The 12036-nt window shown below is 42.3% G+C and overlaps 1 protein-coding gene across 1 annotated transcript in view; it reads right to left on the bottom strand.

Moving 5' to 3' along the window:
* Positions 1-5050: 5050 nt before the first annotated feature.
* Positions 5051-12036, bottom strand: part of SALL3 (spalt like transcription factor 3) — a 22947-nt gene continuing 15961 nt past the window's right edge. Inside the window, 8 exon segments of the mRNA XM_037381969.1 lie at positions 5051-8587; positions 9597-9838; positions 9841-9936; positions 10153-10271; positions 10273-10849; positions 10852-10923; positions 10926-11728; positions 11730-12036. The exon segment at positions 11730-12036 is cut by the window's right edge and continues 1047 nt beyond it. Coding sequence (XP_037237866.1) covers positions 8156-8587; positions 9597-9838; positions 9841-9936; positions 10153-10271; positions 10273-10849; positions 10852-10923; positions 10926-11728; positions 11730-12036 — 2648 coding nt within the window. The 3' untranslated portion in view covers positions 5051-8155.

The raw sequence follows: 12036 nt of genomic DNA, 5'->3' as shown, positions 1-12036 counted from the left end.
AAACGCTCATGATTATTAGGAAAAACTGTTGTGTTAATTGCGTAGAAGTATGGTTCTGTTTCTTCATTATGTATATTTTTAAAATCTGGTGCTACTACCTCAAGTTCTCATGTTTTCTGTTGTCTTTTATTCTGGCACTGTGCCCATGTTTGTGCTTACTACTGCTGTTGTCAGGATATCTGTATTAGTTACTTTTCATGTGGTATATGATCCTTTTATTTTCCTCCCATTTAGTACTGGGGGTAAAAAAGCAGAAAGAAAAAGCTACTTATTGTACTCGTTTGAGCTTTACTTCCATCTCAGCATTTTAAGTGAGTAGTTCCATTGAAATAACAGCAAAAGTTTCATTATTCCTTCTTACAGTTTGCTTGTTGCATAGAAAAAATTAGCTGCAAAGTAAATGTAATTTTGATGCAGGTTTTTGGGAAAACTAATAGGCTGGCACTTCAAAAAAAAGTATGGAAACCTAAAATCAGCCTGAAAGAGCCTCCAGATATAAAGGAACCAAGAATGGAACTAGTTATACATGTAACAAGCACAGAGTTGTGGTTTATAAACTGGAATGCATCAGTATGTGAGCGTGCAGTAATCCCAGCCGGAGAAACATTTGGAAATTCTTGTGATTTTCAGCTGGATTTCGCTATATTGTGTGGCGTCTCCTGCTCATAGTCCCAACAAGAGAAATGAATTGGAACTAGGTGGAGGTGCGAGTAGGGACAATGTGACCTGTGCCCAAAAGTGAAAAAAGAAACTAATCTCCACATCCTACAAGGATGGAGGTGAGCATTGAGCAAATCCAGCACTGCCTGAAAAGAAGCACGTGAAGAACACGGCCATGTATGGGAAGACAATGAAAACAAAGGAATGAGCGTAGCAGCACCGCTCTGCCGAAGACAAACAGAAGGCATGTTGTCGCGGGAGAAACACTGGCAAACTGCTTCACTAAGAGAGCAGGGGCTGAGGAAGAGGAAGATGTGGGCTGCAGGGACTGCCAGCCTCATTCCACTTCTGCGAGGGTGGAATTGCAGCTCTTGTCTGCATGAACTAATGAACTTAGCATGAACTAATGTCTTAATATAAATCTCATTGGTTGTGGCAAAGCTGTTTGGCATGGGATGGTGGCAGGCTAAATCCCAGGTGAAGGGCTAAATTACAGCTGTGAAGTGATCTAGAAAGTGATGTTGTGAAAGGTAATTTAGCAGAAAAAGGGCAGAAGAAAAGGCAAGTCCCAATCAAGTTTTACCTACAAAACTCTCATCTGAAAAGGTGTGTTCCCCTGTTTGAGGCATCTATTCATAACTGGTTTTACTCAGAATGCTTAAAAAAGCAAAAACCCAACCCAGCCTTCCTATGTCAGGCACATTATTCAGGGTATAAAGTGATAGGAACCAAATGGAAATGTGCCCACGCCTCCTGATGACCACATACATGTGCACCTGTTAGTTGCTGCACACAGCAGGCAATGGCACAGCAGCCCCAGCACCGGAGGTCACTTACCCCCTGCCGCCGGCCTGCCTTCGACACACGGATCATGTCAGCATACCTATAGGTCCCGTACGAAGTGTGCGTCGCAGCAGGACAAGCGCCAAGGGTTTGACAGAACGGGCTAGGTCACGGGTGCTAATCAACACATGAGAAAGTCAGCCACCAACAGACGTGTTGGCTGGTGACCAGTGGGGCGGTGGAGAGATGTCCAGAATTCCCAGGGGGAAAAAGAGATTCTTGAGACTAGATTCACCCACCGTTACTCATACCTTTACTCCATGACATGCCTGAGTGAAATCAGTGAGATAACATCACTGAGGACACCTTAAACAAAGCCAAATCTGAAACTTTCCTCATATTCAAATAAAAAAGACAAGAGTATTGATAGAATTAATTGAGCTAATATATTTAGTGCATGAACAGCTGCTCAAGAGGTTGCTTAACATAGTATAGTAAAGCAGATAATTCTTACCTGTAAAAAAATATTAAATATAGTTTGCCAATCTGGAAAACAAATTACTTTCTGTTCAACATCCAAATGATAGCAAGCATTATCTTTGGAATTATTTAATTATTTATTTTAACATACTTATATACAGTGAGTGACTCATCCTGATATAATAGTTTGTTTCGACATAATCTAAGTAAAGACTTCTATGACTTAGTGAAGTTTTTTAACACATTTGAGACTTAGAAACTTTCCTCGTAAGCCTTCATAAATATAATCATAGCGACAATATGTCTTTTGTTGTCACGATTTCCAGTTTTTGTGTCCCTGCTGAGGGCCAACACCATTGAATGATGTCTTAGTTGCATCTGGAATGGATAACGCTTGAGCAAAATATGCAACACACAGTTTGAAATTAATTCTAAGCAGCTAAAGAAATTTAAAACATACATGTTTTTAGGTACATGTATATTATATATTGGTGTATAATAATATATACACACACATTTATTTTAACGTTTAGCTTTAATAGCAAAAAGTACAGTAGAATTCCACTGATAGCAAGATTTGATTCTAGATTATCCATAGAAAATTGGTGTACTTTTTCTGAAAATCAATACAAGCTCAAAACAAAATGTGATACCAGGTAATTCTCTGCCATGGTGGTCTAAAACCAATAATCAATTTGAACACCTAAATCATTGAATTAAACCCTATAGAAATCAAATAGATACTTGATAATGAAATACCTCCATTGGAAAATGTTACCGAGTAAAATCTGTGTGAATCCCAAGTAGGTGAGCATACAACATTTAGAACATGGCCTCTCAGTCCTGACTGGAGCCCGTAGGTACTACTGGAGTACAAATAATAAATAATAGTACATGTACTGTAAACTCTCTAAAATCAGTGATAATACCAAGCATTTTCCATCTTTGAAACACTGTACAAACATAAAACTATTCCTCACAACACCCCTGTGAGGTAGGTACAAAAGTATTACCCCATCTTTACTGATGGGGCAACACATCCCAATAGTACAAGACGCCAGCGGACTGCATGGGGGCATCCGCTCCCCAGCTCCCGGGTTCCCAGAAGTATGCCAAGCTCAAGCAGAACCAGAGCCTCAGTAGCGACTTGCCCACATCCCTAAAATATGTCAGTGGCACAGCCCAAAGCTGTTGGCTTTCACATTTGTCACTTTGTCAATTGGTTGAGACATTCTCCCTTCTGAAAAAATAAAGTACTATACATTGATGCTGCACCATGCACAAACATGTATCCATAAATCTGCTGATACTGTTAATATCTGCAAAGGGAAGGCATGTCCCTGCGAGTGTCTGCCTTGTGTAGCAGAGCCATAGCAAGATTCCCAAATCCTTCCACTTTTATGCATAAAAGTTACAGGTTCTTTTACTCGCTTCTGTGAAACGGGACTGATTATTCAGTCGATGGCACCACATTCTATATTAAGGGGCACAGTCTTTTTTTTTTTTTAGATTCAGCTTTCAGGACCTCCTTTAAAACTGGGATAATCCTGTGGTATGTACTAAAATATATGTATTCTCTTTTCCCTCTTTTTAAAAATAAAGTCCAGAATGTTTTTGCCTAGACATACTTTTAATATACTATCTAGCTAGCTTTGATGACATGTACGGGAAAGCAAGCCCTCTGAACCTGGAAGCAGTCCCTCCTGCACCAGGATAAACCTGGAGTCCCTCCGCCGAAGCCCACAGCATTTCGGGGGTGTAAAAGCAGGCGCAGCGAAGATCGGCCAGGACTTTCATCCCCCTGACCCTCTGCAGCTGCCCTGTACCAGCAACGCAGCAGCGCGTTCGTCAGCAAAGCCTGCGGGCTATACACATACCTGGTCACACCGCTGACGACTTCGTCATTCATTATGCTAGTGTTACACATAGATACAAAAACCAGGCAGCTCTTTTGACTTCTGCAGAATTAAAGAGAAAAAGGTAAAAAAATGAAACACAGTATCTTACGAATGACAGAGTACGTGCAGAGAAGTAAATTAAAGGCAACACAAATACAGCATAAATTCAGATTTAGAAAAACAAAGTTTTTGCCAAGATAGAAAGCACAGAATAGGTGAAGGAATGGATAACAGAAAGGACAAAATAGGTAAAGGAATGGATAATATCTTGAGAAATACTTTGTACAAAAGGAAAAAAAACATGGGCAAAAAAGTAGTCATGTCAATCATTTATCATAAATGCTCTCTAATAACTCATGGCAAAAATATAAGTGAAGAGTTTAAAAGCCTTGCTGGAATTTTCATGTGTAAAATAACCTTCCCCTCAAAAAAAATTCTAACTGGCCATTTTTCTGATTATCTAGAGCTCCTCCATGGCTCTGTTTTTAAACATCTGTAATTCAGCAGACTTTGACCATTTTCATCTGTGTAGCACATCTTATTATTTAATGTCTTCCTATAATAAGAAAAATAACCCATACATATTTAAAAATAGATACCATTCTGCTTTTGTCCTTTTTTGGGGGGGAGGAGGGGAAAGCAGGTAATTTTCCTCCTGTGTTTTGAACAGAACCACAACTATCAGTGCTCCTTCGCTTTCCTTCTCTTTTGCACATCACGTTCTCTCTCAGCAGGGCTCAGGGATGTGCATGCAGCAACACAAGCACAAGCCTATTGTTGTGGAGTCACCAGAGGGAACTCGTACCTTCTTTGGGTAGGTCTTATGAAACAGAGTATCTTTATAACAAGGCCACTGAAAGATGATTAGTACAGATTTTTTTCTCTTTTCTTTATCTTTTGTCTGTTTCAAATGCAGCTGGCATTCATCACCGGATTATAACAGCTTGAAGCTTACTCAAACATACAGCTTTTTTTGCAGGAGATACTTAATCACATGCCTAACCTTAAGAATGTAAATATTTTCATTTAAATCAACGTGAAAAAATAATTTGGTTAAAGTTAGACATGCTTTGATAAATTAGAGTCTTGCAAAAAAAGAAGAAACAAAACCATGGGTTTAAACATACAGGTTATGTCATTTGGAATGAATGGATGCGAGTTGTTGATTTTTTTCTTTTCTTTTTTTTTTCTTTTTTTTTTTTTTTTGTATTTTAGAATTTGAACTGCTCCTGATAAATTTCTTCCCAAATTTGATCATGCAGTGTATCGTGAATATTAGGCAGATGTTCCAACAACATGAAAAGAAGGCTTTTTTTGGTAGACAGTACATGGTAAGTGTTCAGAAAGCAGTCAATTTGAAGCAGTAGTCCTTCCAAAAGCTGTTTTCCCCCCTCCAAAATATTTTGGGGTTTTGTTTTTCCTACTGTCTTGTGAATAATGCTTTTATGATTTATTTTCATTGGAAAAGAGACTTTAATAATTCTACCCCTTTGCACTGTTAATATATATTAGAATAGCATTTGAATAATAAGGTGTCGCCCTTATTCCGATTTTCAGATGCAACGATTAGAAGTCATTGACACCAATCTACCACAAGTGACCTTAGTCTCATATCTTGCTCTGTTATTAGAATAATCAAGGAACGCAATTCAGAAATAATATTACATCCTGCATTTTATTCAATTCCATATGACAAAAATAGTAACCTAGACTAAGACATCCATTTCAATCAGTAGATGTGTCAAGCCAACAAGATTTAATAATAAAAAATATTGGATCTAGGTAACAATTCCCAGCTGGTTCAGGGAGGCTCCTAGCCCTACATGGTATCACAGTATAAAAATAGTGTCTCTCTTCACCATGCAGAGAGGAATGACCTAACCCTGAATACAAAATGGGGTCAGTCTTACTGTACCATCTTCAACCATCTTATTTACAACACTTTACATCTTTTTTCATTTTTTCCTTTTTCATTTTTTCTTCTCTTTTTTTTCCTTTTCTTTCTTTTTTTTTTTTTTTTAAGTTATACACGTCCTTTAGGGAACAGAGATAACACTACATGGTACCAAATACTACCCAAAAAAAAAAAAGTCACACCAAAAATGACACAGATAAATAAAAACATTCAATTGCTGAAATACAGCAACATTAAGCCACCTCAGTTTTCCTTTTTATTTTTTTTTTTTTCCAATGCTTGGAAACACCCCTAACCACCCATGCACTGTGGCAAAAAAAGATGTTGTATTGTAGAGGCGTTACAGATACATAGTTTTGCTTATATATAGATAGATATATCTATATATCTCTATCTCATCACTGCAGGAAATGGAGCTGTAGAGTTCATTGTTCATTTCCCACAGAAACAAACAGCTAATAAGTCTTTGAACCTCTCTTCACTCCATTACATGATGGCAGAAATAGTCCATCCTCTTACAGTAATGGTTTTTGTTGTGTAAGAAAGATTGTCCTATTTTTCAGCCTCAACTGAGAAGACCTCACTGTCTGATTTGTTCTTCAGGGGCATAAAACTCCTTGCGCTGTTACCCAGCTACCCATCATGTCCCTCAAGCAATTCTGCCGGACGGAAGTTCATGGTGTCAACTCCACCATGCTCGTAATGCACAAAAATGAGGTAGTACACAGAACGGTTACTGTTCAAGTTTCGATTAAGCCCCAGTCTCCTCAGCATCCCCAGCCTAGCTTCCAAGTGGAACCATTCCCTTTATTTACTTGGTGTAATTTAAACAATGCAATCAACAGAAAATTATATTTGATTAATCAGGGTACATTGTGCTTTGGAGCAATCTGAGAAGATAATCAGCCAGGGTTGGAAATGCAAACAGAACAATTGTCTATTACTACTGCTCACGCTGCCCAAGAGTCCTTACTTCGTTCCCGTGCTATTAGGCAGGCGACATTGTTCTCGTGGGTATGTGTGAAAGGGACAGAACAGATCACAGCAAAATTAAACCTACGCAATGCTTTCCTTCCTCTACCTTAGACTCATATTAGTATCACACTCCTAAGATAAATGCATCAGAATTCTGTCAGGGGTGGTCACTCTTTTAAGTGGGCTTTGTAGAAAAGTGAAATGAATCATTTCCATTTAAGAAATGGCAGGCCCCATATCTCCTAAGGATCTGACAGTTCTCTGCGGCTTTTCTGCTTAGTTAATAGAGATCTCTCGTCGTTCGACCTTAAAACAAAACAAGAAACTGCAACACGGTTCTCCTCCTTATTCCTCAAGTCAAAGTACTATTTATAAAATAGTTTACATCTTTGTTCAGTTTCAAATTATAGACAAACCTCCCTAATACAAAATACTAAAAGTGCAATAGTATAAATTAAGAGTTTGCAACCACATTATACAAACATTACCTTTTTATTATACAGCTTTGATAACATGGAGTATTTACTCACAACCGTTTATAATGTTGTGAATAACTTACGGTGCTAAGGTTTGTCTGTAACTTGTTTTCCAATCATTGAGCTAAAATCCACACTACATTTTTTTTTCATTTAATAGAACAACTGTCCACATAGCAGCTACAAATATTTAAATAAAAAAAAAAAAAAAGGTTTGTTACTGACAGGTACTTGCACATGAAAAGCATGCTATCTTTCCCAATAAAACTTCACAATTTTGCCTGAATTGAAATAAACCACTTATTTATAGTAAAACAAAACTTGGTGTTTTTTCTTTTAAAAAAGGGAAAAAAAAGGAAAAAAAAAAGAAAAATCACATAGCCAGATGTATTTTGCAGTACAAAAGCTTCATTTAAGTTTGGGGCTAGTATATTGTCTGTTACCCGCATAATCTTAACATTATAAATACTACAGACAAGGATACTGTAATAATACACAGCATTGGGGTACTAAATCACTTATTTAAGATTAAGATTCCTAAAAACATAGTCCAAGTTGCTAACTAATTGGAACAAAACCAGCAAATAAGTGTGACAGAATGCCGTAATGAAGCCCCCCGCTCTCAGGTGACAGTAAGTTTTGTAAGAAGCAAAGTGGACGTAGACTAGCCTCTTTCTGTTTCTAATGAAGTTATCCCATGATTTGTTTGTTTGTTTGTTTTCTGTTAAATTAAAAGGTTTCAAAGTTCTTGGTAACAGTCAAACTCACTGTTGAAAGAAGTACCATGCAGATCTTGCAAGACAACTTTTCAGCAGCCACAAAGTTATGTATTTCTGCTATGGGTAAGACTTTAAAGGGAACCTATGCATTTAGGTCAGGAAACTAATGCTTAGCTTCAAAAGCTGTACACGGAACAGGACAAGTGTTGTGCCGAGGAGTGGTCCAACAGTTATTCAGAATGAATGCTTTTAATTTATGCCAATCTCTTTATTATCCTCAATAAACCTGGTGAATGGACGACTGGCTCCCGTTTCCGAGCTTGCTTTGTCCAGACCAACAATGGGAGGGCTGCTGCCCGTGCGAGCTTTGTCCATGCCACCGGTAAGGTTACTCAGAGGCGGGATGGCACCTCCGCCGAGACTTACTGGGAGCTGGGGGATGCCTCCGTTCTGTATGACAGAAATCTCATTGTTCTTCATAGCGAGTCCGTTAGTGATAGCCGCAGCATATTGGTTCCAAAAATTGGGGTCAACGTTCATGGCCCGAGCTGCCAGATCCTTCTGGAACATCTCGGAGAACTTGAGTGCGTCGCCGCCGAGCAGAGCCATGGGGTTTTCCACAGAGAGGCGGCGGCCACGGCGGGCAGGGGCGTTATTCCACATGTGGGTTCCCATGTGAACCTGCGGAGCAGACGGGAACAAGAAGCACCCCCAGGTTAGCACGTTCAGGCAAGCGGGCTGGCCTGAAAGGCTCGCTCTTACAGAACCACTTGCTTTCGTTAAAAAAAATGACTTTTAATTCGCATGGAAAACAAATCAATTCCAGTTAAGACACAGTTCTAAGGCCCCGGTCAACCTATACAGAGAAAACCCAGCACCACGGTAATTTTTCAGTGCACATTTGTCCCTTCTCAGCGAGGGCAAAGGCGGCACCATGAGGATGAAGCACACGTAACTGCTAGGCCAGGCAACCCCACACACGAGCTGCGAGCCCTCACACACTGAGGCTTACCCAGGGCATTACTCGTGGTAGCAGGCAGGCGGGTTTTGCTGCCCTTCCCCTTTTTGCACCTTGTCTATTTTCATAATGTTTTATCTCATGCCAGAGGCATGGATTACTTTGCTAAATTTCGTATTTTCAAAAAGGACGCATAAAAACATATTCCCCAGGCTGTGTCCTGATGGTTAAGCAGGCTGCGGGAATGAAGGCGTCAGTCCCGTGGCAGCCCACTGTACACCAGCGGGAAGCAGCTTTCTCGTCTGCCACGGCTGTGAAGCAGGGCAGAAAATGGAAATTTGAGAGGCGCCCCAGGAGCTGAGCAAGCTCCACGCTTCTCGTTTATGCCGAGGTGGTATTTTTGCACCGATAGTTGGCAAGAGCTGCCCGGACATGTCCATCAGCTGGCTACGTGTGCCACCACGCCTGCCAGGGCAGCGGTGACGTGCATGCACATTCTCTCGCAACCAGCTCCGCAGTGCGCATCATTGCCCGGCTGCTCAGCCCGCTGCACATGGCCCCTCTCGCCAGCACAGCGGGAGCACAGCGACCACCGCTACCCAGCCAGCACCACCTCGCAGCTCCCTCCACTCCTGCCTTCGGGGCAAACACTCAGTGCTAAACCCTGTCGAGTTCAAGCACAGTGCCTTAACACCCCCCCCCGAGCCTTTACAGTTTTATTTGGCCTCTTACCTTAAGATTCCCCTTTGTGGTAAAAGCTCTACCACAGATTGTGCAACCAAACGGTTTTTCACCAGTATGGGTGCGCTCGTGTATCTGCAGTGCACTTGCTGAGGAGAAGGTCTTCCCGCACGACTGACAGTTGTGCTGCTTGGGAGTCCGGCGAGGGGGGGGTGCCAGCATAGGGGTGATCCCCGGACTCATCACTGTCTGTGGTGCAGCAGGAACCTGGATTCCAGCTGGAAGCGAGGGACCTCACCCAAAGAGATCGCTTGCTGTGACCCATTCACTTCCATTTTGATCATGGTAGGTGCTGTACTGGTGACCAGGCTAGGAGTACTTTGGCTGGGACCTAGAGTAAAGTTGGGTTCAAATAACTGAGAAGGCAGCTCTTTTAATTTGTGCGTCAGTAAGTGCTGTTTTAAATTACCCATAGTGGAACACCCACGACTGCAGACTGTACAAACAAATGGACGTTCTTTAGTATGGCTGCGGTAGTGAATTTCCAATGCACTCTTACAAGCAAAAGGCTTGCCACAGATATTACAAACAGTACTTTTAAACTTACCACGTTCTCTGTTCAGGAACAGCAGGCTAAAAGGAGCCTCCTCTTTGATGACTGGTCTTCCCGGGTTGGTGGATGTCAGATCTAATGCGCCTCCATTTTCAGTGGCAGGTGGTGGCTGTCTGGTTTTCTGTCTTTAATTGTATTTCTTGTGGCTCTTCCTGGTTACTGAGACCGGGGGACTTTGATCTGAAACTCTCGCTATTGCTATTTACAGGAGACAGAGCTTGCATGGAGGAAGAAGACTCTGACATCGCAGGGCTGCCTGCGCTCTGGCTTTCGAGATCGCCCACGGCTGATGAGGAGTCGTTGCTCAAATGGTCGCTTTCCCCTGATCCATTTTCTATGGATTTTAAACTGGTCAGCTGCTGACAGTTCATGACAGAATCAATCATTTTCATTTGATTCTCCAAAGCAGCAATACTGGAGATCACAGAAGGTGGCGAGGAAGGACATGACCCAGAGTAAGAGATGAGGGGTTTGGATGAGTCACTTGCCGTGTCCTTTAGCTCCGGGTCCTCCTCCATAGAATTTTCATCAATGTCATCATCAAAGTTGCTCAGGGTGTCAACGTTCTTCTCATCATAGGAAAGCTCTGAGTCCATGGCGTCCTGGAAGCCCTCTGGTAGCGGCGTGTTTGGAATTTGCCCGCCCATATGCATACGAATGTGCTGCTGAAGAACAACTGCATTTGTAAATTCTTCTGACAAATGGGACACGAGTGCTGTACTCTAAGTGGTGGCTTCGCTCGATGAACTCCAAAATGTGTTTTAGATTGCCTTTTGTAGTAAAGGCACGTCCACAAATTTTGCATTTAAATGGTCTTTCTCCTGTATGCGTTCTGTAATGCATCTTGAGAGCGCTCTGACAACTAAGCACACGGTGACAAATGACGCATTGATTTGGATCTGTCATCTTCTTATCAATGTTCTCCACGAGCTGTTGTAGTTTTGAGGTTTCTGATGTTTGCATAGAGTCTAGCAGACCACCGAATGGAAACTTTGCCTTGAACTGGTCAGACACTGCTGGAAGCACAGGGTTTGGGAGGCTTGTTGCAACGCTGCTGTCCGTAACAGCCGTAGAAATTGAAGATGTGGAAGCTGTGGAAACTTGCCCGCCCACAGAAAGGTCCCCAAGCCGCGTGCTTGTGGGAGGCAGAGTGACGGGTTCTGCCTTGGGCAGAGCTGAGCCACTCTGGACAGGCTGCGGGGACTCGGCAGAGGCTGGAACGCCTGACTCCGAAGTGTTGAGGCTTGGGGACAGAGAAGTGCATTCGCTGGAGGCAGGAGAAGGCCTCTGGGGTGACCTGCTCATGGGAGTGATGCTCGGAGAATCACCGTAACTGTTCACACCAGGTATAGTGGGGGGCAGCTGGAGCCCGATGGAAGTCGGGACGGTCGGTAAAACGGGTTTGCTGTCTAACCACGTTGTGACTGGCTTCTCTGGGGGCAGCGACATGCCGTATGGGATTCCGGAGCAGGTCGGCACATTATCGAGGTATTCTGGAACGGGATAAGGGTTCATCTGAATGTGAGGGTATTTCTCTTTATGCCTCTGGAAATGAACTTTCAGTTGCCCTTGTGGAAAAGCGGTTTCCGCATATGTTACACTTAAAAGGTCTTTCGCCTGTATGCGAGCGGAGGTGAATTTGTAAAGCACTGTCACTTCCAAAGACCTTGGCACAAAATCGGCATTTATGTTTAAAAAAGGGATCCTCGGAGCTTGACTTGGGTTCAAACACCGACACGTTCGGTGGTTTCCCTTTGCGGTGCTTCATAAGGGCGGACAGAGGATCCAGTGCGTTAGCCGTCGCAGCAATGCTAACCAGCGGGTTGGGGAAGATCACACTATTTGACGAGGTCTGAGGTAGAAGTGGGTTTGGCAGGC

Source organism: Falco rusticolus, chromosome 3 (assembly GCF_015220075.1).
Source record: "Falco rusticolus isolate bFalRus1 chromosome 3, bFalRus1.pri, whole genome shotgun sequence".
NCBI lineage: Eukaryota > Metazoa > Chordata > Aves > Falconiformes > Falconidae > Falco > Falco rusticolus.
The sequence above is the reverse complement of the archived record's forward strand: the minus strand, read 5'-3'. Positions and strand labels throughout refer to the sequence as shown.